Raw genomic sequence first — 27,014 nt, forward strand, 5'->3', positions numbered from 1 at the left:
TTGGCATTCATTATGCTCTTAGTTGCTTTGTAGATATGCTTTAAGATCACACCATTCGAGTCCAAATAGACAACATGGTAACATTATTCTGTTTGAAAAAGCAAGGAACTCCAGGAGCTTATGCTTGAATGCCATGCCTATTTTGTCTTGTGTCATGGAGCTTCACGCCTACATCTATGCCATCCATATGTCTGGGGCTCTCAACAGGGAGGCAGTTATTTTGAGCAGAACAGTGCATTGCATGCACATGTGGGCCCTGAAGGACTCCTATTTGGAACCATTTTTTATCCTTTGGGGGTGTTCTGATGTAGACCTATTTGCTATGAAAGAGAATGCCAAAGCCCCCAGGTTTTGCTCAAGTGCCATGCAAGAGCAGGGTTCTATAGGGGGGGACGCCTTTCAGATTCCATGGATAGGGGCCTGTTCTATCAATTCCCACATTTCCCACTGCTAATCAGGGTCCCAGTGAGAATCTGGAGAGAGCATATGAACATGATACTCATAGTCCCATTCTAGCTACAACAGATTTGGTTCTCAGGGTCAGTATCACCTGTTTCCAGACGAACCAGACCTTCTGAGCATATTGCACCATGGCATTGCTCATGTCAGGTTAGTTGCCTGAAGTCTCCAGATCAAGATGTGATTTTCTCTCAACAGGTTGATGAGATTTTCCTACATTCTCCTAAGCCCTCAATGAGGAGATCTTACCTTTGTAATTGGAAGTGCTTCTCTGAGTGGGGTAAATGTAATGATTTCCCCCCTGCTCGGGCACCGTTGCAGGTTCTATTTAAGTATCTGCTTTCCCTTAAATCTAGTGGATTTGTTTATTCTTCTTTGAAGTCACACTTGATAGCTATTTCCTGTTATCACCTAGGAGTAGATGGGAAGTCGGCCTTTTCTCACCATTTGTCTAAAAGGTTTCTGAAGGGCTTTTTTCAACCTGTGCCCACCACAGGACTCTGATACCTCAATGTTCCTTTTCTGTAGTATTGTCTCAGTTAACGTTCAACCCCTTTGAACTGTTGGCTTCATGTTCTGTGACCAGCTTGTCAATTAAATTCTGTTTTCTGGTGGACATCACCTCCACTAGGAGGGTCAGTGAGCTGCCCAAGAGTGGACCCACCTTTTCTGCAAGTATTCCCAGGAAGGGTATTTCTTAGGCCTACCATCCAGTTTCTGCCCAAAGTGATCTCTAGTGTCCATCTCTCTCAAGAGATCATTCTGCTGGTGTTCTTTCCCTCACTGGATTAGGAAAATGAAAGGGCTTTACACACTCTTGAGGTAAGAAGAGCTTTATTGTTTTGTTTAAAGAGGACCCTTAGTATTAGGAAAGTCAAGGTACTCTTTTTATGTTTTTGGGACTTCAGTAGGGGTAAGAGGGCTTTGTCCCAGACCCTGACCAGGTGAATTGTGTCTACAGTCAAGTCATACCCAGGCCATGCATCCTTGTTCCTTGAGAGTCCATGCCCATTCCACCAGAGTGATGATTTCTTCAGCTGCATTCCTGGATGGAGTCTCACTGTCAGAAATCTATCGTGCTGTGATGTGAGTCACCATGCATTGGATCTGCAAGCCAAAAATGAAACTCAAATTGGCAAAATGATTCTCCAGTCATTGTTCAAGTGATAGGAATGTTACCTATCTCTGATGAGCAGCTTGTTAGAATCCCCATGTCAGACCACACAGAAATCGATAACGCAAACAGGGTTGCACTTACCTATAATAGTTGTTCATTGAGGATCTTCTGTGCAGGCACACCCTCCCTCCAGCCCCTCTGCCTGCTCTCTCAAGGCTCCGATGGTGGACTGAGGGTGGGGTCGCTGGAGCCCCTTAGCACATGACCATTTGGGCAGGAATGCCCTCTTCCAGCTCCAGTGCTCAGCGCCCCCTCGGGGCTTTAACTGATAAAACTTCCTTTTGGCTAGCCTGTTCATGCACACAGTCCCCATGTTTGCCTGCACAGAAGATCTTCAATGAACAGAGTTACAGCTAAGGGCAACCCTGCTTAAAGGTCAGCTAGTTATGTGGTTTCCATAGTGATCGTACATGCCTTTTTTTAGAAGTAGCTATACAGTTGGTGATATAAGCAAATTTTAATTCATTTTAATTTTGTAATGCTGACAATTTTATATTAGTGGTTCAGTTTAATATGGTTACTAAATGAGTAGGATTTTTGCATGTGTGTAGTGTAAAAGTTTTTGCATGTGTGTAGTGTAAAAGTTATTTATTTATTTGCTACAGCTCCTCTTCTCATGACCTGTCAAGCTCGTGGGATCAATCAAATCTCCATCGCACTTCAGATCAATTCAGCTCTGCCGGAAGCATGGACAGCTGGGATCACACACCCCAAACATATCAGTATGGACAGATGTCATCAGCAAAATCCAACAGCAGCATTGATCACTTGGGAAATTCCAGCAAAAGAGATTCAGCCTATGGCTCTTTTTCCACCAGCTCTAGTACTCCTGACCACATGCTATCCAATGTAGATGTTGCCTCTGCTGAGAATGTGCTATACAAAGTAAGTCACTGGGATACCCCAAAACAAGGGAATGGCAAGACTGCTTTATTCCTAAGTGATAATGGAGGATTAGAGGAGAAATCTGCTTGCTTCCCACCTCCACTGCAGTATGAGAACAACAATAAAAGCCCCCGGCTGGAAGATCATTCTGATGCAAAGTATTCTGGATCTGGAAGATCAAATTTTGGACCTGTTTGGTATGTCCCAGAGAAAAAAAAGTCACCCTCTCCTCCTCCACCACCACCACCTCTCCGTAGCGATAGTTTTGCTGCCACCAGAGGTCATGAAAGAACTCATGCCACTCTTTACTCAGAGGGTATTCAGAGCACCCAGCACTTTGACATCCTGCATAGACCCCAACCCAGGACTGACTGGAGTACTGAAGTTACAGAACAACAAAAGCGAGCTGCTAGGGTAGTTGAGAAGACCTCAAATGGGAAACAAAGCAGCAACCCACCGTACAGGTCTGATCTCAGTCTGGATTACAGTTTGCCTTGTGCAGGTGACAGAATCAATAATAATGTGGGAAATGCCAACAGGCTGCATTCATCCCTGTCCAGTACTGACGTTCGATTTGCACAGTCCATTTATGGGCATCACTGCCATCACCATCAGCGCCAGTACAGTGATGAAAGCACTTTCTTTCACAAGGCAAAGAACCCTGCATTGCCTAAAGAGCAGCAGCTCCTCTCCTCTTATGCTGGCATTCAGGAAAGCCCTGCTGACAAACACAACCTCCAATCCAGCCCATGTAGGACATCGAGCACTAGTGCTGCTGCTTCTGACATCAGTTCTGAAGAAAAAATGGACAGCACTGGGCTAAGTCGCTACTATTGTGTGGCCATGAAGCAGCCTGCTCAGGGAAACTCTAGACCACTACAGCCCAAAGATGAATGCTGGAATTCTGGAGCTGGTGTTCAGGCCTCTGCTAGACCACACGAGAATCCTGCTGTAGCCATGATGACCCAAAGCCCAAAATATTATCTACCTCAGCAACCTGTTGAGCCTTCTCGGGATGCATGTGGAAAAAGCAGTCATTGTGTAGGTAATAAAGGAGAGGATGTTAGGACTGCTGTGGTAGAAGATTCCAAAAAGTTTAGCTACCCTGAAAAATCAGGACTGGCTAAGAATTTTGAGAACCACAATAGTTTTAATGAGCAAGAATATGCTCAAGAATGTACCATAATGTCAGATAAAAATGTTGCCCCAAAAGATTTCAAATGGGGTCAGGATGAGAAGGACAAAATTTCTCCTCAAAAGACCCCAATGTTGCATTCCTTAGCTCAGGAAGGGAAAAACCAGCCTGACAAAGATGCTGAAACTGGAATTAATAGACAGCCCATGTTTGATGCTCATCTGAGTAAAAATGCAAGAAGGAGTGATCGTTTTGCTACCACATTGAGAAATGAGATCCAGATGAGGAGAGCAAAACTGCAGAAAAGTAAAAGCACAGTTACTTTAGCTGAATCAACTGAGACAGAGTTTGCTGAGAACTGGAAACCTGATTCTGCAGAAAAGGTGAACCCTTCATCAGAAAATTCTTTTACTAATGAATACAAGGATAATCTTAAAGAGGCCCAGGCCCGAGTGCTGAGGGCAACGTCTTTCCAACGCAAAGACTTGGAACCCAGTTCTACAGATTATTTTCCAGACCGGAAGGCAAATAATTATAACTCTACATTGTTGGCTCTAGTTTCTGAAGATGAATCTGGCTTTCATGAGGCTACACAGTCTTCTAAACAAAGTTCACCTGCTAGCAGCCACCACATTTCTCGGATTGGTGGTAGAAAGAGGTTCACTGTAGAACAAAAGTTGAAATCTTATTCTGAGCCTGAGAAGATAAATGAAGTGGGAGTATCGGATGATGATTACCACCCACGCCGTCGTCCAACCACGTCTGAGGAAACCTTAGGTTCTTTTGCTGATAGGTGGAAGTTCTTTGAAGAAACAAGTAAGCCTGCCTGTCAGAAATCTTCACAGACAAACATTCTCTATGGTCGACCTGAAGGACAGCCTGGTAATCATCGCAGAAATTCTCATGAGGGTGAGACTGAGGGGTCATGGTACGTAAGGAGAATGCGTGCAGCTTCTTTTGGAATTGAAAGTTCACTTGCTGCTTATAACAGATCCAAAGACAGCATCATTAACACTGGCCACAAAATGAAATCTGGACAACCTCAGAGGCTAGAAACTTTTGCAGAGTATCAAGCTTCATGGAAAGAGCAGAGGAAACCTTTAGAGACTCGGAGTTCAGGAAGATACCATTCTGCTGACAACATCCTTGATGCTGGCCATGAACAGCTTGAGAAACCGCAATACACACATGAGCGATCCAGGTCATCTCCTTCTACGGATTTCCACAAACAGGTAAGAGCTACTTTTATTCCTACCTCTGATAATCTTAGAAAATATATGTAAGAAGTATAGACCAAAGGACACACTTAAGAGCTTGATTCAAAAATTTTTATCTTGACTGACAACTACAGTCTCCACTACTATTAAGCCTGAATAATGGCCCTTGGTAGTTCACTCTTTTGTGGCTGTGAAGTGAATGCCTTTTCAAAGATGTACTCCTTCCAGCATTTCTTGTGATGATTCACAGAATCAGTTTTGTATAGCAAGAACACAGGGTTGCTTTGAATAAATTCACATAGGTATAATATGAGAATAGCCTCCATTAGATTAGTTAGTGTTTTAAAGGGATATGACACCTCTGTAGTATTTGGCCTGTGATGACTGCTTCATGTGTAGAAGTCATCACATGATAATGCAGTTGTAGACTGATGACTATGCATTTCTGAATTCATTTGGAGTTACACTTGTCAAGAAGCAGGTGTGTGTGTAACTGCTTCACCATGTATGTGCAGTAAATACTAAACTGTTTCACCCTAGGCACTATATCTGCAGTTCATCCCAGTTTTGTCAACATGCCTTGTCAACATGTTGCATTTATGGGATAAATATGGGCAGCGTGGCAATGTTGTAGTCATAATGAAAATATTACAGGGTTGTCTTGTCACAGGCATGGATCAGCCCAGATCTGTTTAATCCACCTTTGCGCCATGCCAGTATGTTGGTGTTTATTGGCTCTAGCCCTCTCCCTTGATTGCCTTTTGGTTACAAGAATTCATTGAAAATCAGTGTAGTCATTTCAATAGATTATTAATTTTAATTTTACAACAGCATAAGTATAAATGTACTGTTACTCTTTAGGAAAGATTATTCAGTATCACCTGCCTCACCAATCTGTTGGGTTCAGTGATAATGTCAATAAGAATGTAGGTATAAATTATCTATTAAGTATATGGGCTTTCAAAACCCTTTTAACAAAGTTCCTTGAACGGAAGCTCCTGCATAAAGCAATCAATTTGGGGATAAATGTGTGGGCACTCTTACAAACTGAAAACTGGAAAAAACAGGAAGCCAGTAAATGGATTGTTCTCACAATGGGTAGAAGCAAGCAGTAGTATCCTCCAAAGATTTGTACTGGGACTAGTGCTGTTTAATTTATTCATAAAGAGCTGGATTTAGAAGTAGAAGGTGAAAACTAAATACCTATAAAAGGATCTATCCCAAAATGAATTAATGGGAAACAATTTTTTTATTTTATTTATTGAAGAAATCTTTATGCCATCTTTACACCCAATTCAGAATCTCCAATGCAGCAAGCAATCAAAGCTATTAAAACAAGCTTTTAAAAATACATATTAAAAATCAATTAATAATAACTTCAATAACTGCTGATTTAGCCTACAATCACACTACACACAGCAGAAAATAAGCAATTTAAGTAACCAACAGTTATCATGCTTGAGGTCCTTTAAATTTAATTAGTACGTGAGCAAAACAATTGGTTACAACCAATGTAATTCCTAAATCCATGCCTGCCACAAGTTTCTTAACTGTATTTGATGTTAAAAAAAACCCCTTAACTTAACAATGATATCACAGAAAAGAGAAGTGATCCACGTATCCCTAATACTGCAAAAGGTACCACATTACAGTTAAGTAAAGCTCCAAAGTTCCTATCTGTCCAGAAACACAACATTCTATTAGAGTATGAGGTCCTTTGCATTTGATACAGTGTTACTTGAGAAGAAATAGGGTTTAATCTTGCTACCATAAATACCATCCTGTATTTAGGAATGATTAAAAAATCTAAATATTGTAAGGGCGCCTTTGGGCAATTAGTAATAACAATTAAACACATAAGCAGAAAGGAGCATCAGTGAGGGAATGCCAAATGAAATAGGTAAGTTTTAAGTGATTGAGGGAGACAGATTAAACTCCCAGGGGATATAATTCATAATTACATGCCAAAACCAAGAAGAGCTTTTCTTGGACTGTGACCCTGTCCAACCTCAGATGGTGAGAGTACCCAAAGAAGGGCCTTTGAAAATGACTTCACTGGTTGGGTATGTTCATAGGACAGTAGGCAGTTCTTAAAATATGTTAGTACCCAAGCCCAGGGGTGGAATTCTAGCAGGAGATCCTTTGCATATTAGGCCATATACCCCTGATGTAGCCAATCTTCGAAGAGCTTACAAAAAAGAACCTTGGGAGCCAATGTAAGTAGAGCAAGACTGGTGTGATTTGGTCTCTATGACCCACTCCAGTCAACATCATGGCTTCAGCTTTCTGTACTATCTGTAGCTTTCAATCTCATGCAACAGTGGCAGGGGGGTTTTTGCCTGGGAAAGGCTGCAAACTTTTTGAAACTGGCAAAAGCACCTTTGGCTACTGCCATCTCCTTAGCCATTAGAAGTACCACATAGAAATTGTAATAATTTCTTATTTTACATATACATTGATTCCTTATTTTACGTATACATTGATGAGGTCTCAACTGGCTGTTACTTTCCAAGAAGAGATTTTGAGATGTTGTAGGATTTCTCATCAGTGGTAACCCAGTGTATGACAGTGGTGAGGAATGTGGATTACATAATAGGAATTATTTTAAAAGTGGTAAAGAATAAAATGGTCTCAGTCTCTCATTGTCCTCTGCCTCTTCCCACTCTTCTCCCGATATCCTGTCTGACTTCCTGCATCCATACCCCAAATGCACCATCAGAATTGGTCACCTTCTTTCAGGTGCCTGCTATCTTTTGTAGATCCAATCTTCTCACCCCTTATTCTTCTTTCACTCATTTTCCTCCTGACTCGTCTTCTTCCATTGTTAGATATAATCAGATACCACTGAAAGTTATGATATTATTGGGGGAGGGGAGTTGTTTTTAGTCTCCCAACATTTCTTAAAATTTTCATATTTTTCTACAAATTTGGTTTTTCCCCCAGGCCTGAGAAAATATACCTTAGCTGCATGTATTTGCATGTTTTTTGATCTAAGGGGATGGAATATTTGACCTTTAGATACATGTAACGTGGGGTGCAGCAAAAAAAATGATAGAGTTGTTTTTTTAGCTTATCTGAAGTTGATTGCTTGCACCTTTGCAGCTGCTGCTGTAACTGAGTGCAGCTTCTTCAACCTTTCCAGCAGCTGTTCCCTCTAATCCTTGTGCATTGCTGCAAAAGATGGATCTGAGAGGAGTCAATGAACAGGAAAAGTTCAATTCCCTCTTGCACTATAGCTCCGTGAGGCTGCCTCCTTATCGATTTTTGATCCATATGGAATGTCATCCTTTGCTATATGCCTGTTGCTGTGAACCAACAGCAAGGCAGTTTTCAAGCCCTGTTTAGGGGATTTCTGTAAGTATGTGGCAGAAAACTGTTGGATATGGCACGCTAGATCAGATCAACTTTTGATCTAATCTGGCAGGGTTCTTTTGATTAGTGTTTCTCAAAATAAGATTATAGGAAGTTTTAAAAGTGTATATGTCCCAGTAAGACGCTGGTGCTAGATGCCGTTTCCTTCTTGGATCAGTTTTCTGTTTCCTTTTTGGGCGTGCACATATGCTCTTAGTTTTACTATGATTGCAACATAGCTTCAAAACCTGTTCCTCCTTTATTGGTCAGCTGTATGTATTACCTTGACTTCAGTTAATAGATCTAAGGTTCCCATAGTTTTAGGTGTTGTTGATTTAAGATAACTAAGGCCTTTATGCTCTAGCTCTTAACTGTTTTTGAAAGATATGGGAGTTTTCTCTCACATCCAACTCTCTCTCTCTCTCTCTCAATCAGTTCTTAAGTATCCAAATCGCTTGCAAGTAACTGAGGTTATTTCCAAACAGAAATTGCAAATCCTTATAGTTCTTTTCTCCTAGACCAGTCAGATGAATTAGTAACTTGAGCGCAAGAACTGCAAAGCCATCAAGGCTGTGTGGAATACTACAGTGCTTTAAGCCAAATCAGCATAAGAGCAGATACATTATGGACTTTCAACAAACCCACAAATGAGGGGGTGTGTAATAATATATTTTTCTGGAGACTGAATTTTGATGATTTAGTACTTTACCATGTTATAAAATCTTTTGCAGGAAGTATCCACTGCAGTAAGGAGGCAAACAGAAAATTCAAAGGAAGCTGAAGAGTATAATACTTCTCCAGCAGGACCTGATGAAAGAAGCTGCAGCTCAAGGTAAACAATCTTTATCTTGGCTTCCTGGCATATTCTTTAGCAAAAGATAAGTCTAATATTTTTGCCCAGCCAGAATAGTAATGATTATGTCCAACTTGCAGAGAATTTGTGTTCTTTTCCTTTACAGTTGTCTGTTTTCAAGTCCTCCGATCATTCAGCAAAACAATGGTTGGGATAAGCAGCTTTTGAACTAGATTGCTTTTAATACTCTTCATTGGAAATTTGGGTGGGTTTTTTTCAGTATTAAATGAGAAATTTGTGTTTCTGGAATATATAAATACTACCAAAGTGTGGTTTTCTGGAATGCAGTTAAAACAATTCTGAAATGTTTCTTCCATGTATGTTACCTGTGTGTTATTAAGAGCAATGAGTTTTCCAGACTTCAGTGGCTAGTTTAAATACACCCTTAATGGTGACAGATGAGAAATAATGTAGTATGAATAACTGTTAAAGATTTATCTCGAAAAGAGACTGCCCTCCAAAGTCTTTAACTCCAACAAGTTACACCCTGTTTTTAAACAAGCACAGTATACAACTTTCAGTAATTTTTTTTTCATTAATGCAGCTTTGGATCTTTGCCATTAATAAAAATATTTGTGAGGGAAAGTATTCTTTGCTTCTGTATTGTTACATGGTGGTGTTTTCACCGTACCCTGCAGGTATCGGCAAAAGGTAGATGGTGGTCCTTCAATGAATTACTGTACAATTCCTTGTAGACCACCTACTATCTGAAAGTTTCTGGGATGTTTGCAAAGAAATCTTGTCTAGATGGCCCTTGAATTCCATCAAGCAAAGTATTTTTTTTACTTCATAAGCAAGAGTGAACATGGAAGTCCACTTAATACAGAGTAGTACTGTCTTAACTGCTGGGAGATCCTGACTTTTCATCCATTTCACAGATGTGGCGCATGTTTGTGGTTCACATCACTGAATTTCCACTTTAGCTGTGATGATTCTATATTATTCTTTTTAATGCCCACCCAGATAGTGGAGAAATTTTAGGTTCCAATTAGACAGCAGAATTATTATTTTTTAAAATAAAGAGTTGTATCTCAAGACTAAATTTAAGCTATGTATCAATGTTATGAATATTGTTGGGATAAGCTTAAGCCAACATGAAGTACTTTATAAAGCAAAAGGTTGTTTACATTATCTAAATTTAGAAGGAATACTCTCCACTTTTCTCTTTAGAAAAGCAACACTTTGATACTGAATGGCAGCTTGTTACTTATCATCTGGAAAAGTACAAGGGAGCTAAAAGAGTATTTGCCCTTGCTGTCTCAGAGCCATAAGAGAGTTAGTAAGGATGCACTCCAGGGTGCTACTCAGTTTTATGAGATTTTTATTGTAGCTAATGTTGGAGCTTCTGGGAAGCACCAAGGGCAGGCTGTCAAACTCTTTTGTTATGTGGGCCAGATCTGACATAAATGTGACCTTGTCGGACTGGGCCATGTGTGTCATAAAATGTAATGCCAGGTAGGGGATACATAAACTTTATAAAGAACACAGACAAACACACAAACTCAGCCTAATCCACCTCATGGACTTGTTGTTATTCCTCATCTAAATAATTCACATTGCTTTCCTACTGTGAGAGACTGGATCATGAAGACATAAATAAAGTGAAAGGGGGAGGCAAACCAGTTGCACCCAAGAGAGCCCTAGCATAACAAGCCAACAAAACGAACTCTTCCTCTCTCTCTCTCTCTCTCTCTCTGTGTAGCAAGGCAAAAAGCTCATGCTTTGAATAAAACTTTGTTGGCCTTAAAGGTGCTTTGTATTTCTCCCTGTGATCAAGGGAACTGGGTAGAGGAAGCTCTTGTTCTTTCCCTCCCTCCCCAGGGAATGAGGAGGGATAGGAACCTCAGCCAATAGAAGGAAGAGAGGCTTAGCTCAGTAGCTCTCCTGTGCAATTGAGAGAGCCTGGCAAAGCATGTTCTCCTCCCACCCCCACACTCTCCTCAAGGGAGGAGATTTAGCCAATGGAGAAAATATAGGCTTTGTTCTGTAGCTTCTATGCAATTGAGCAAGCCTGGCAAAGCAAGTTGTGGTGCAGAAGGAAGAAAGAGATGGAAAAGGAAGCAGACAACAGAAAGTTGCTCAAGGGCCTGCTGGGAGCCGTCTGGGGACTTGATTCAGCCCCTAGTTCACATGTTTGACACCCATGACCTAGAACCTAAGTTGTTGGACGTTCTTATCTATGCTGTCACTTGAACTGCAGTAAGAATGTAGTGTAGATGTATTTCTCTCTCCTTGTAATTACATTGAGATATATTTGAGTAAAGCAATTTGGTGTACATTGCTTTAACCTGAACCCAGTTAATACAAAACCACAAGAAGCATCTGAGACATCTCCATTGTGGATATGCTTGTGGTTACATGCAGTATGTGTAAACCAGTGTATATGAAGATATAACAGTATTCTTGATGGCAACTGTATTTGTATAAGTCATTGTTTTTGGGTAACAGTCCTAATGGTTTGTCAGCAGGTGCAGAAAGAACAGGTCCATTAGTGGGAGGTGTCATGGGAGACATGGGTTGGGCATAGGACTCTCTAAATTAAAAATAATTTTTTTGTAATGCTATGAGGCCTCTTAAACTTGATGAAACTCAGCATGTCTTAGTTGAGATCTGTCTACCTCAGTTTTCTAACTCTCTAGAATGCAATCATTTGTTGACATTCCATTAGGCCACTTTACCAGCAAATGCTTCTGCGATAGCTGTTTCTGACAGAGTATGGATTCACGGGCTTTGAATCAGCCAACATGGGGCATATGTGATGATGGTTCACATAGTACCCATTTTTGCCAAGTCTAATAACATATCCTGAAAATGATGGAAGCCTAAATTAATATTAGTGCCAGAACCACTACAAATCTTGCAAATTTATCTGTTGGTTTTTATATTCTTTATCAGCTAGGCTGCATGAATATGGAGTTATCTTTTATCTGCTTCTTTCTGAGCAGTCCCTAGTGTGATGGACAGGAGACTGTCCTGTCCCTGAAGCGGAAAATAGCCAGTCACTTGAGCCTTTGGGAGTGCTGCTCCAGCATCCAGTTGCCTTTCAGGACAATGCTATGTTGGAGGGAAAGACAGCAGGAGTTCAGTCCAGTTCTGCCTCAGGGAGAAAGAAGTGAGAGCTCAGGTCTGGCTCAGGAAAAGAGCAGTCAGAGTGAAGAGGTGGCTTTAATATGGCAGAGTGGTTTGGCTCTACTTCTGAAAGAATACCCCATTGTTAGGCCTGTCTCTGGCAGTGAGCAGCCTTGTGTCATTTAGTCTGACTCTTGGGAAAGGGCAGGCTGGTGTAGGTGGAATCCCTCCCCCCCTCTCTCTCTCCTCTCCCCTAACACAGTGGCTAGTCAGTAAAAGCCTATTTGTGCCAGAAAGTATTAAAGAAAACTCAAACTATCTGAAGCCATAGCTAGTTTAAATTACTGTGCTCCAACCATGTTTCTTCTTTGTGTGCCTGGAGACCTGTGCTGCTTATTTGTTCCTTAAAACCAACATAAATAAATACATCTTGCTTTGTTGTTAACATACAATTCCTGCCTCAATGATCTCCGTATTCCCTTTGCTTACCATTCAACTTACCTCACAGTAGCGAACCCAAAGCCTGTACACTCACTAAGCAGAAGGTTTTTAGTTCAAAAGAAACCTGGCTCCCCCAAAATCATAGGAGACTGTGTGAGTACCCTCAGTTGACAGAAATGGCGTGTCACAACTGGGACTGGGCACATTACATCAGTTATTACATGTAGTCATTGCCTTATCCTACCAATTGTCAGTGAAATATTTTTTGTTATTTGAGGCATATTCCACAAACTTGCCAGAAAATTTGACAATATACATTTTTAACGGGGGGAAAGTTTATGAATACATTTTTTTACATTTTATTTTTTTAATTAAACTTTTACAAATGTTATACAAGTGCAGTCAAATATTCACAAAATACTTAACCCTTTAAATCCCCACTCCCCCCAGACAAAAACCTATAATAACACATCTATACCATTATCCTAGGATTAGGTTTAGACAGGCGAAGTTCAAGAGGTAGACACAACAACAAGACTATGATCAAAATAAAAAGCTGCATAATAAACTCTCTCCACAGAGAATGCACACTGACAGAGTTCAAAGGAGCTCAACTGATAGAATGCACGGAATGCACAGGGTGAACTAACTTCCCAGAAAAAGATGGGGAAAGGGGGGGTCACTGCTTTTATAAAAAATATTATATAAAAATAATATAAAATATTATATAAAAATAAAAATATTAGATTATGATAAAATTTGTTTTTTGGGGAAAAGTCAAGGTCAGAGAGGTATTATAGGAAACCGTAGCTTCACAAAGGCTTCCTGGGATTTGGGTGAGTGTGCTGGAGAACTGTTAAGAGGATATTTTTCCAAGTATAAAATAGTCCCAGAGCTGGATTCTCCAATCATTGACTGAGGGCATGATGCGTTTCTTCCAATGTTTTGCAAGGGCCAACCTTGCCATTGTTAATAATAGTGCAAATTTTTCCATTGAGATTTTATTTTGCATCTTTTCCGGCCACCAACCTAGTCATACTGTCTGTAACTGCTGCTTTAATTGAGGCGTCTGGCTTCTCTGTTGCATCCAATTAAAACATAGCAATCACATTTCTGCCCTCGAGGAGAGTGCCTGTGCTAGTGTTCTCTTCCTATCAGTTTATTCTTGACCAAATAGTGATGTGTGTGTCCATCTGGGCAAAGACTGTGTCCAGGACCAGTAGTCTCATCCCCAAATTTACCAAGGCTGAAGCAGACTCCTGGACAAGCAGGACAGATTCCACCAGTGGCAAAGGGGAAAACTGTAGATAAGGAAAAGAGGCCTGGGTAAGTCAGCCCCTGCTCTTCTCCCACAGCAATTGGGGTACTTCCCATGGCCTGCCTCAGAGGGACTGGAAGGTATGGTAGTCCCAGACTCCAACCCTCGGAAGTTGGAGTATCACAGATTGAATGTAGGAGAACAGAGAATCTATGATATTCCAGATGTTTCCATCAAATCAAAACAATGTCCAAACATGAAGTGTTTCAGGGAACATTTATATCATAGAACCAGAAATATAGTTTGTAATCTATAAACCAGGCCTCTTTCCTACACTAGTCCACGACAACTCAGCACTTCACACCTGTCATTGCATGTGATACCTGTCCTCTTTCACATGTTACATTTTTATCAGGTGTCACCTGGTATAATAACATTATAGAAACCTTTATATAACCTTTGTTCCGTATTCAGACTAGAGCACTTCACATTTACTGAAAGAATACCCTGTAAAGTTAACTAACAGTATTATTCCCTGTACTATACGTGGGGGCTGTGGCTATGCTTAATGCCATGTAGATAATTTCTGTTTGAACTAAGGGTATCCTGTTTCACAATTCATTTTCTTGGCTGCTTTGCTGATTTCCCACCAGCTAATAGCCAGAAGTGGTTTGAATCCCCTGAACACAAATATTCATGTTCCAGAAGCATGGATAATCATTTCAGTTCATATAAGGATGTTGACTTTTTAAGCCTTCAGAGCTGGAATGCTTAACATGGAGTAGATCAGGGGTGTTGAACTCATCTGTTATGAGGGCCACATCTGACATAAATGAGACCTTGTTGGGCCAGGCCATCTGTGTACCTATTTAAGATTAGGTAGCAGAGATATGAACTTTTAAAAGGATATATGCAAACACAATTTAATTTTAAAAAAAAAAAACCCTTAAAATAAAACATGCTTAAAACATTGGTCTTAAAGGTGCTTTCTTTGTATTTATCCTGTGGGATCCAGGGAACTGGGCAAAGGAAGCTCTGGCTGTTTCCCTCCCTCCCCACGGGACCAGGAGGGGAAGGAGCTTCAACCAATTGCGAAAATCAAGGTTTTGCTCTGTAGCTGTGTGATTGAGCAAGCCTCTGTAGCTGTGTGATTGAGCAAGCCTTGCAAATCAAGTTGAGATGCAGAAGGAAGCAAGAGAAAGGGAGAAGGAAGCAGACAAGACCCCGTTGCTTGGGGGCCTGATAGGAGCCCTCCGGGGGTATGATTTGGCCCCCGGGCTGCATGTTTGACACCCCTGGAATAGAAGGTATCCCACCTTAGGTTGGTGGAAGTTTCTCTAGCTGAAGGAGCTTTCCTCCAAGTTCAGTGGCTCTTCTGTTGGAGGATGAACCACTTAAGGAGGAGGAATTCTCCATAGACTGGAGGAAAGCTTTGCTCAGTAGAGTGGTAGGATAAATGCAAGCATCTAGAACCACATGCAGATGATAGCTTTTCCAGGGCCATGAAGACAGCAAGGTACAAGCATTATTCCCTGTAATACCTACTGTGGTCTCTGAGGCTGTCTAGACTGTGGGATGGATCCAGCACAAGTGACAATGCAAGGAAAAGATTGTTGTAGCTGTTCATGCTAAATCAGATGTATTGTATCCCCACTTGTGTTTCCGTTTGTACAAAATCTTGTACAACCAATTTCTAGGCACTATAATATATATAGGAGTGAAAGCAGTAGGTATTGTGCAAGATCTTGTTCAAGGAGAGTCAGTTTGGTGTAGTGGTTAAGTGTGCGGACTCTTATCTGGGAGAACCGGGTTTGATTCCCCACTCCTCCACTTGCACCTGCTGGCATGGCCTTGGGTCAGCCATAGCTCTGGCAGAGGTTGTCCTTGAAAGGGCAGCTGCTGTGAGAACCCTCTCCAGCCCCACCCACCTCACAGGGTGTCTGTTGTGGGGGAGGAAGGTAAAGGAGATTGTGAGCCGCTCTGAGACTCTTCGGAGTGGAGGGCGGGATATAAATCCAATATCTTCTTCTTCTTCTTCAAACAGAACTGCGCTAAGTCTTACATTTTCAGTTACGTGTTGCTGGATCCAAGGCAGTGTCTGGGAACAAGATAACATTCCTTGTCTCAAATGCATTTGTGCATGTGTGGGGGGGATTTCATGCCAGCCTTTCAAATACTGAAGGTAACTGAAAGTACTTTCCTTAAAACATATTCAGTCTTCATATTCTGCCGCATCTCCTGCAAACTCAAAGCAGCTAACAGAACAGCAAAAGCTAGTTATTTGATGCAGCTCAGATGTTCGGTGGGAACATGTGCAGCCTAGGCTGCAGGAACTGCACTGGCTACCAGTTGTGTATCGAGTTCGTTATAAGGTGCTGGTTATTACCTTTAAAGCCCTATATGGCTGAGGACCTGCCTACCTTAGGGACCGCCTCTCTCCATATGTTCCCCAGAGAGCACTGAGATCCAGTTCCCAAAATCTTTTAAAAATCCCTGGACTAAGGGAGGCTAGATTGAAAACAACGAGGGAGCAAGCCTTCTCAACAATGGCCCCCCGATGGTGGAATCAACTCCCAGAGGAGGTGCGAGCCCTGCGGGACCTGAATCAGTTTCGCAGGGCTTGCAAAACCGCCCTCTTTCAACTTGCTTTTAAGATGGAACCCGGCTAATTGACATCTAGCCATCTTATACATGTTTCTGAATTGTAGCACCTTAATTAATAATTCATAAAGGCTAACTGTTTTATCTAATTTTTAACTTAATTTATAAATGTAATTCAATTGTATTTTAATTTGTTTTATAGTAATGATTGTATTTTTTGAAATCATGGTTATACCATGTCCTGTGAGCCGCCCTGAGCCTGCCTTTGGCAGGGGAGGGCGGGATATAAAAATAAATTTATTATTATTATTATGAGATATGTCATAATTTGCTTGAAATCTATATAATATGATTTCTGATGTAGTGGGGGCACATGATGCTTCTTTTGAAGCATTGAACAATGCATTTGCAAAATTCTTCTTTGAGAAGGTTAGAAAAGAAGCCGAAGCTTTGAAGTCTGCAACCTTTTTCCCTCAAGGTCAAGAATCTCTGATGACATAACGTATAGTACAATCTGGGCCTTTCTGTCACTGAGGTTAAAGTTGACAGTGCTTGTATGAACTTGTCAGTCACATGAGACAGCGAAAACAAGCCAGTTGTTGTGAGACATGGTTTTTAAAACCATCTGTATGACAGTAAATGAAACAGAGGCTGGAGCAGAGTCCTTTCTGACACCCTGAGCTTCATTTGTAAGATGCAGCTTTCCTGAACTGAAATGAATATGAGGAAATGTTTATTCATTCTGGTAAGTTTAAAACCTTGGTTTAGTTTTGTGGGAGTATTGACATAGTGCATTAACCTGAATTCTGTTTATAGCTTTGGGTTTTGTTTTGTTTTTTGCCGGTTTCATTCATACAATTTATCTTTTGTTCTCCTAGGCTGCAGTCCTGCCTGCAATTATATGTAGGTAAATCCTGCTGAACTCAATGGGCCTTACCTTTAGCTAAATGTGGGCAGGATTGCAGCCCTTGTCTGTACGTGCAAGGTGTGCTTGCACGTCCCTGCCTGTGGAAGCTGCTATAAAATATTACAGTGGGTGAGGCATTGTATGATATAGCACTTTATTTCAGTTGGATCTTCTGGTTCCTGAGGGTTTTTAGTGTGTGTGGAGGGGTAAACAAACACAATGACTGGAAAACTCTTCCATTCCAGTTAGACGCATTAGACTGCGTGTGCAGTTTTCAGCTGCTTTTGTTTTCACAGTTAGCATAATGCACACGGAATAAGAAGGCAGCACTTTTCCAAAGCGCTTGTTTGCCGCTGTGAAATCTGCAGCGTGTTTCTCCCTCTTCATTTACATGACTGCGAGCCTGTTCTTAGGTGTTTGGTAATGTGAGATTTCCGTACTTGCAGCTTTCCAAGCAGAATTGTTACTGTGGGTATGGGTTCGAGTGGAGATCTGAATTTATTTTTCTGAAGCAATGGGAGATGAGAGGATTGGTGTGCCAAAGCCTTGGCTGAGGTTACTGGAAGCAAACGGTGAGTGAAAAACCAAGTCTGAATGAAAAATTGATATTGTGAGGCGTGGCGGGTTTTGTTTGATGAAAATAGGTCATGGGGTAGAGGGAATCAGAACAATTTTTCTTGCTTCCAGATTGAAAGCCACCAGGGTGGGGGCTGAGCTTTCAATAAGAATGCTCATTTCCCCCCTTTGCTGTTGCATTATTCACTTGTTTTTAGTTGATGTTTTCAGTGCATAATGATTACAGTCTAGTGTGCCAAGCTTTTGGCTTCTAAGGAAACAGGGGGCTAACAAGCAATGCTTGCAGTCTTTTTGAATGATTGAAAGTTGAAGATTGGCACACAGGGAGTAGAGATTGAGGGTGTAATTGACTCTTCTGACCAGGCATTCTTTATGAATGACATTCCATTGCCAGCAATGCTAAAGTGCTTCTTCCTTTTGTCATTACAGCAGTTGCCATTTATAGAATGTGACTGGACTCCTGTGAGAGTGTGTATTTTTTTGGCTGCAGTTTTTGAAAGAGCATGCTGTGTATTGTCTCAGCTTATTCCACTGGCATAAAATTCTTTGACAACCACGTGTGTAGGATACTCCCTTTAAGCAGAAATGTGATAATGAAATGCAAACAAGGGATTTGTCACAATTGCTGATTTTTATAATTGAGTAACACACAATAAAACCTTAAAAAGATTGTCTGGTTTGTAGATGATAGTTGGTTGTAGTTGGGTTTTCTTTGAGGAATCAAAGGACCCACTCCTGCATTTTTTAAAAAAATCCCCTTTTAATTGTTTTTAGGTATTGATATAATAGCCAGCCATGTATGGTGGTGTGCAAATAAATCACTGATGAAAAAATTTAATAAAGGAGCCACTTATTATTAGGAAGCAGTTTAATAGAATTTGCTGCGGTATACTCCTGAATCAGCCTGTATAGGATTGCAGCTTGCACACACTTTCTTGTTTGCAGAATCCTACGAAATTTGGTGGAATGTGGTAATATAGTAACCCATTCCCATGCACTGTGAGAATTAATTCATTATTTGAAGTAAGACCTATTGACTTATAGTGTAATTTCCTTGTCACATTAAATTCTGGATGCACATTAAATACAGAAACTGTTTTGATGATGGCATATGCTTATTGTATTTTTAGTATATTAGTAGTATTAGATATATATTTTATTTACAGCGCTTTTAACCTAGTTTTCTTTTAAAAAAAGATTGAGGAATATTGGTGAAGGCAAAAGATATAGAGGGGCATAGGTTGACAGATAAGGGAAAGGGAGGTGGGGAGAAATAGAGGTAGGATGTCAGAGAAAGGGAGAGGGAGATCCCCATCAACCAGAAAAAAGCAAGGAGTAGAGGAACAAAGGAGAGAGGGGTAGGTTGACAGATAAGGAGAGGGGGAGAAAGAGAAGTGGGGAAGATTGACAGAAGAGGTGAGGAAAATAGAAGGGGAGGGGTGAGAAAGAGGGGAAGATTGCTGGAGAAGGGAGGGGAAGCAAAGGAGGAAAGAGATACATACTCCCCACAAGTTTCTTGCAGGTTCCCACTTGTCTTTTATGTTTGTATCTCTGTTTATGTAAGTTTGAAATCCATAACTCCAGAGCACTGTTTCTAAGGGCAGGGGAAAAGATCTGTCTCTTTTCTTGAGGTGAATATGCCATTCATTAAGGCCTGCCTCCTCAAATAATCATCACGATGTAGTCCTCAGTGTGGGTATGAAATTCACTTGTGTGGTTTTTCTGTTGTGTGTGTGTGCACACCTCAGATAAGCACTAGTATTTTATAGATCCTCATTCAGTTTTGTGTTTCAAGTGAACCTTCATAGTCACATCTTCTTTGTAGGTTTTAATATAAACTGACTTATGTTTATAAGTGAAATTAACTAGACTTGTAAGGGTACTCTGTGCAAACTTGTCTTGAACTTTTTCCCCCCATGGACAAATCTTTTGGGTGTGGTACAGCTTGGGGCTGTTCAAATGAAGAGAGCCCTGTGCCTTGATTGATGTTGCAACCAAATATAACCCTTGCTTGGTCGGGTGGGGAACTATTTGGATAGGTGGGGTTGAAAGCTTTGGCACCATCACCACTGGTAAATGCATTAGGGCTCAATGATTTTTGGATTTTTCTAGCCAAAGTACATGCAAGCTTTCAACATGGAGACAACGTGTGCCTCTTTTAGGCAAGGTAGATGATTGTGATGTTGTTTGGAACTAGAGGCACAGGCAGTGTTTATATCCCATTCCTCAGGGTGGTTTGGAACAAAGGGGCCCTATAACCTGAAATTTATTTGGATCCTTTATTGAATAAACTTGTTTGCATATCTTTACAGTTTCCTTTGCATCTGGTTTGGTAGCATCACTGGGTTTTTTGCCAATGCTATGGTTCTAACAGGCTCTTATATTTTTTAGAAACTTCCAGGTTCAACTCAGTTTTCATGTGGAAGGCTCACATACTAAGGAAAAGGGTGTAAGCTGACATATAAGTATTCCATATGGATGGAAGAGATGGCAGGCAGCACCTCTCTCCCTTCCCTGCAACTAACTCTACTGAAATAGTTACATGCCTGTGAGAGATGTATACAGTGTGCCTCCCTACATTTTGGAGTGGTTGTTTATTTTCTGCGCACCATGTTCTTACTTACTTATATTTATTTCAGTCAAAGACCAGAACAGCAATAAAGGAAGACAACAAGACAACTCAATAAGAGTTCTGTCAATGAAATCAAGGCTCTTCCAAATATTTCCTTTTACAAATTACAATGTAACAAAATTTTGCTACTGCCTGAGTTATTGAGCTCTGTATATCTTCCAATAAAAATTTCTGAAGTACCTGCACACAATATTTTTAAATCTCAGTTTTTAAATCTCAACACAAATGAAACTGGATTTAAGATGCCCTAACTGCTGGATATTGAATCACAGAGAACAGAATACCGCACAGCATGGTTCGCTGGCTTGGGGAGAGTGGTCTTGATTCCACAAGGTTGTTTTTCCATGCTCTTTATTATTTATTTGTATCTCGCTTTCTTCTGGTTGATGGGGACTCACAGTAGCTTACATCAGTTAACACCAGCCAAAATCTCAGCTGCAGTCTAAGAGACATCTATCAATAGAAGGACAATAGTTGTAGAAATAGTTGGATATGTCTAGAATTCTGATTACTGTGCAAATAAAGTGCACATAAAGGCATTGTAAATAAAGGCATTATTATTGCACTGACTGAAGGCAATTTATGTTTGCATTGTTTTCCCTGAAATTTAATAGCAGAAGTGGGAAACCTCAGACTTGGAACCAATGTGCACTTTCTGTTTTCATCTTATCAAAAATCCAAAGTGGAACTTTCTGTGGATAGGATTTTCAACCAATGTGAGCAGGACTGGATTTGGTGAGATGTCTTTTTCCCCAGGGAGGCAACATAGTTTTGTGTCTAGACATAAACAGAGGCATCTCACTTGCTTGGTCCCATTACTTCAAAATAGAAAGAACCACATGTCTGTTGCGGGTTGTTGTTTTTTTTAAATATTACCCTAGAAGTCTTTCCTCTCTCCAGGTGTAGGTACAAAGCAAATGTACTGCTTTATAATGACTCAGATAACTGTCATCTCTATCCAAGCATTAGTTGTTTTGATTGACACCTCCAAGGTCTCAGAAAGGGTATTTCCCAGCTCTACCACCTGAAATCCTTCAAGTGAAATTGCCAGAAAATGAGCCAAGATTTTATGCCTTACACGGAGCATATGTTCAAAGTATGAGAAAGGATAGACTTTGAACCCACAGTTCTAGGAGCTGAAGGCAATTGTGCCATAATCAGATGTAGGCTTTCTTGGTTTTCTATTTCTTCCTCTTTTGTTTTCCGTATGAGAGGAAATATCAAGTATTAGTAGAATATCCTAGGATTCCTTGCAGAGGTCATAAAGAAGCATGATGAAAGAATCTGTCCATTGCACATGTAACTGCCTTATATGGGATCAGACCTTTGGTCTGTAAAGTCAAGTACTGTCTGTTTTAATTGCACCGCCAAAGCCTCAGATCTTGCTGTCTGATAAGTTGGTTGACATACAGGGAGCTCCCACATCTCCCCCCTTTGTGAACAGTAGCCATGTGGGGCCCCTACTTGGATCGAGATTGAGGGACATTAACTTTCCATCTTGAGCTGGCTTCTCAATCTGAAACCACCCTTTGGAAATGCTATTTGCCCTGTCTGGGCAAAAGACAAGATTAAGACTGTCTGTATGTTTGCCCCAAAAAGAGCCCATAGCAGCCCAGGATGAGGTGGGGGGTGTTAAATGCCTCCCTTATACAATATGCTTCCATTCTGACTTGGGCCCCTCATAAAACTACTGTTTATGAAGAAAAATGTTTGTGACCTTCAGAGGCAGAACCCCCAGTCTCTTCTAGTTTGACTCTGAGATTCTTTAACTGGATGTTTGGGAATCACCAAGATACATTAAGTGATGCCACTGTCTGCATGATATAATTGCAGAGACATTTCTAAATCCTGTGTGGCTTGAATACACACTCTGGTGCTTTAAGTGGCAAGCTTCAATGTTGGGCACCCAGCACCAGGGTGGTTTCCTAATTTTCCTGAACCTGAGTAACAGCAACAAGGAAATGAATAGGCAAGAGAGACCAGACCAGGGTGGCCAAACTGTGGCTCTCAAAGCCCCCACCACTCCATTGGCCAACTTGGAGAAGGCATTTCTCTCTTTAAATCATTTCGCCAAGCCAGCCAGTGGTTTGGAGAACACATTTAAAGTTAAAGTTGCTTTTTTTCCACCTCCTTCCCTCCCCCATCTGTTTTCCTTCCTTCCTTTTTTGTGGCTCTCAAACATCTGATATTGATTCTATGTGGCTCTTACGTTAAGCAAGTTTAGCCACCCCTGGACCAGACAAACTGCTTGAACCAGTGTTTTATTTGCTTTTGTGTTAATTTGTCAGTTCAGTTGTCAAAATGGGCTTGCAGCATGGCTGAAGAATGTGCTGAGACTCTCATTTTCCCCCTGTTGCATGTTTTCACCAAGCCAGTTTTAAAGGTAATTTGAATAACTAAATATCGGTTGTTGGAACTGGTTTGAAGTCTATGAAATCAAGTTAGAGTCTGGTATATGTAAAAAAAAAAAATAAGTAAATAAGGTGTTCAGATACATGAGTGTGCAAATACAAATGTACACACATAGATCATCCCTGGGACCACTGACATGCCAAAACAATAATTCAGACACAGAATTCAAAGACAACTCTGGCTATATATTTCTCTATTTCTGTTTCTCTGTGTGGCTGCAGCCATTAGTTAAACAAGTTTAAACAAAATCTGGTCACTGGCTGTCTAATTACCATGCATACTGCTGCTTCATGTTTGATTCCATTATTTTTGCTATGGAAAAAAAACCCTGTATATTATAAAACAAAAATCTTATGTGAAAGCACTCAGATTCCAGTCCTTGGATCTATTTTCATCTTGCTTTCATTTCCCTTTGAACAATTTTCAGACAGTTATGTTAACTCTCATGATAAGTTTACAATACAAATGTAGGTATATATTTGTGTATCTGCTGCAGACAGGGCTGCTTTGATGTGCAGATTTTCATGCTCCTCCCTCTCCATTCAGACCTTGGGGGGGACCTGCATGACAAAGCACTGTTCACATGCACGTGCGCACACACACACACACATCATTTGCTGAAGAGACAGCTGCTAGAGGGAACAATTTTAAAACCTTTGTTTGTTTGTTTACAAAATTTATATCCCACCTTTCTGGCCAGTCAGGGCCACCAAGGTGGCTAACAATTAAAACAGAGTATTATAAAAACATATCATAAATCAGCTTAAAACCATACAGACATCACCTAAAACAGAGTAGGAAGGAAGGATCTATGAACAAACAGCAAAGGGGTGGGAGTCTTCACCTACTGGTGGAAGATAGTGAGAGATTTGCTTTTTATGTACCAGCACTTTCCCTGAGCTGAATGGTTTGATCTTAAATACTGTGGACTGTTTCACACATTCATCGGAAGCTATTTGCATGTGTGAATTTAGCTGATGACAGACAGAACTTAATTATCACCCAGTATCAGTTCAAACATTGTTACCATTAGTGGAGTCAATCTGCATTCATTCAATGTGAACTACATAGATGTGAACTACATAGATGTTCTGTATCGGGTAGGGATCTCCCGACATGTATGCCCAATAAGTGACATGCAAGACCAATTTACACAGCATTTTGGTTCTCTGCCCAGGCCTTTGAGGCACTAGCCCCATCGCTGGGCCTGCATGAGAGCAGGGAGCAGGCGTGGTTGATGCCTGTCATAAACTCTCCTGGGCAGCTGCCTGCCAGGTCCAAGGTGAACCTCTGCAGCAGTAGTAGTTTTCTTTGCTGGTATACCAGCATCCACCTGTCCCTATTGCTTATGAAAAATAAAACAGTTTAACTTAATGTGTACCATTCATTAGAGTTAATTAACACAAATAAATGAAATGGCTTCGTTCTGTAGCTGTGGCCAAACTATAGTGTTAAGAAGAAAAGAGCTGATGTTAAATGGAATTCTAAAAGAGCTTTCCCTACACTGAAATGGGAGGACGGGACAGGCAATAAAACAATATAGATGTATGCGTATAAAGGTTGTCTTTGACTGCTTGGAACACAGTTGTACATTATCTGGAGTGTTCTTTCAAAGCATCTCTGAAGCTGTATCTTACACCAATACAAATAATGGTGTGCCACAGTTTTCTTATAGTCAAAGCGATGGTATGACTCTGAGAGCTGGACCATAAGGAAGGCCGAGCGCAGAAGAATAAATGCTTTTGAGCTGTGGTGCTGGAGAAGAATCTTGAGAGTCCCTTGGACTGCAAGAAGATCAAATCAGTCAGTACTAAGGGAAATCAGCCCTGACTGTTCCCTAGAAGGTCAGATGCTGAAGCTGAAGCTCAGATACTTTGGCCACCAAATGAGAAGGGAGCACTCACTGGAGAAGACCCTGATGCTGGGAAAGACAGAAGGCAAAAGAAGAAGGGGACGTCAAAAGATGAGATGGCTGGACAGCATTATTGATGTAACTAACATGAATTTGAGCAGATTTCGGAGGATGGTGGAAGACAGGAGGGCCTGGCATGACTTTGTCCATGGGGTCGCAAAGAATCTGACTCGACTGTGCAACCGAACAACAACAAAACAGTTTTGTGGTGGAAGATAGTCATATTAACTATGTGTTTTTTCCATACTAGAAGAACGTAAAAAGAAAGGAACATGAATCCTGCTGTTTATTTTCTTGTTAAATATATGGGTTACGATGGGGTTGCCAAACTGTGGCTCTAGATCCACATGTGGCTGTTTCACACATGTCGTGTGGCTCCCAGAGGTCAAGGAGGAACTTAATGCAGACTTATTCTCAAGTAAACATGCCTAGCACCAGGACCTTAGTCAGCCCCTGAGCACTGACTACTTCCACCATGTGTGTAACAGGGAAGGAGAAGGAAATAGGCAGGATTACAAGCTCTTCTCCACCACCACAGAAGTTCCCCAGAGACCTAGAGCAGGAAAAGAGCATAGGAATTGAGGGAGCCGCTGGAAGGAGGGACAGAATTAAAGAGGGTGCTCAGAGTTCCCCCTTAGATTCACAGCTCTTGTAGGAGCTGTATTTAACCTTGGTGTCAAGGCAAAGAGAGATGCATTAATATGCAAATAGTGGTCAGTGATTTGTATGGTACATGTGTGTTTTCTTCTCCCACTGGTGACAAAAAATAATTCCTTAACCATTCTCTATGCTGGTCTTATGGGATTGTTATTCCAACTTTTTTTCCTAAGTCTCCTTGCATGGTCATGTTGTAAAGTGCATACATATGTATCTTATCTTTCTGTGTAAAGAAAGGATTAAGAGTTTTAATAAAAACGTGTGTGGTATTTGTTCATGTCTTGTGGGTCTAAAGAATCTAATGTTTATTTTTACGTTAAGCAAGTTTGGCCACCCCTGGTTTAGCAGAAAGGCAATGGGCATATCTGGAAAGGCTCCCCAAGATTGAAGGTTGACCTTGCACCTCTGAAGTTGTCCCTGGCAAAATGTGTGGCATGAAACTATGGAACATTTAACAGCACCTACAAGAGGCAAATAGTCAAGTCTGCTGTTTGATGGTGTTAGACTACTTATTTGCATTACTGCACATTACAGAGGAGGAAAGAGCCATAACACGCAGTTACAGCTTAACTGCAAGGAAAAGCTAGCAAGCCATAGAGAGACCCTGAATTTACTGCAAGTCAAAATACAAGGATGAATTTGTATGTTGGATGAAAACATCTAGAAGACTCTTGTACAAATATATGCAGGAAACAAGAGTGTCACTAAAACATGGTCATGTATCATGAGTGTGATCATATAACATTATGATAAATTCAGTTGTCATGGTAATGAGAGATGCAAATACAATGTTAATCCAAGTCTTTGTTTTACTTTCTCTTTATGACAAGGCTGCCTGTTTTTAAAAATTTATGAAGAACTGGTTTTGGGTTTTGCTGTGGGAATTAGCGTTCATGAGGATACGACCTCAAACATGAACCATTTCTAATTATATTTAATTGCATGAGTTTATGCTATAGTCATTAAAGTAAATAGCAGGCCTCAAAGTGAACTTCTTGGTATTTTAACGCTGCTGTAACGCTTTACAGGTTTTGCCTCTGATGCTTCTTCTGGTGCTTGAAGCTTGCTTTCTTTTCTTCTTTCTGAACAGTAAGATCCAGTCTCTTCAGGGGTAATATGATTGGCATGTATTGCATGAGAATTCTCCACCCGGAATGTAAACACCTTCAATGTCAAATGCAGCCACATTTTCTTTATAACCATCTTGTGTGTCCGTGTAATAAGGTTTAATCATTTTTGTAGAAGGAACATGGCATTGTGAATTCTCCTGAACCTATAGCCTTCTGCTGCTAAGTGGAGGATACCTAAGACTATCTGAGTTATAATGTTATTGCATTCATGCTATTACTTAACAGCCACTGACAACTGATTGACGGATCTATGAGATTGTATTTGAGATGGTGAGACAAACGCACTTGTTCAAGCATGCTATGTTGATAGTACACCTTGTCCTTTTGGCTGCCTTACAGGCC

The 27,014-nt window shown here is 40.8% G+C and overlaps 1 protein-coding gene across 3 annotated transcripts in view; it reads left to right on the forward strand.

Annotated features, from left to right (window-relative positions):
- The window catches only part of SHROOM2 (shroom family member 2), a 173,340-nt gene that overhangs the window by 114,949 nt on the left and 31,377 nt on the right, over positions 1–27,014 (forward strand). For all 3 annotated transcript variants that reach the window (XM_060233944.1, XM_060233945.1, XM_060233946.1), the window contains 2 exons: positions 2,242–4,888; positions 8,956–9,056. In XM_060233944.1, the coding sequence (XP_060089927.1) occupies positions 2,242–4,888; positions 8,956–9,056 (2,748 nt within the window). The remainder of the gene's footprint in view (positions 1–2,241; positions 4,889–8,955; positions 9,057–27,014) is intronic.

This window comes from Heteronotia binoei, chromosome 3 (assembly GCF_032191835.1).
Source record: "Heteronotia binoei isolate CCM8104 ecotype False Entrance Well chromosome 3, APGP_CSIRO_Hbin_v1, whole genome shotgun sequence".
Taxonomy (NCBI): domain Eukaryota; kingdom Metazoa; phylum Chordata; class Lepidosauria; order Squamata; family Gekkonidae; genus Heteronotia; species Heteronotia binoei.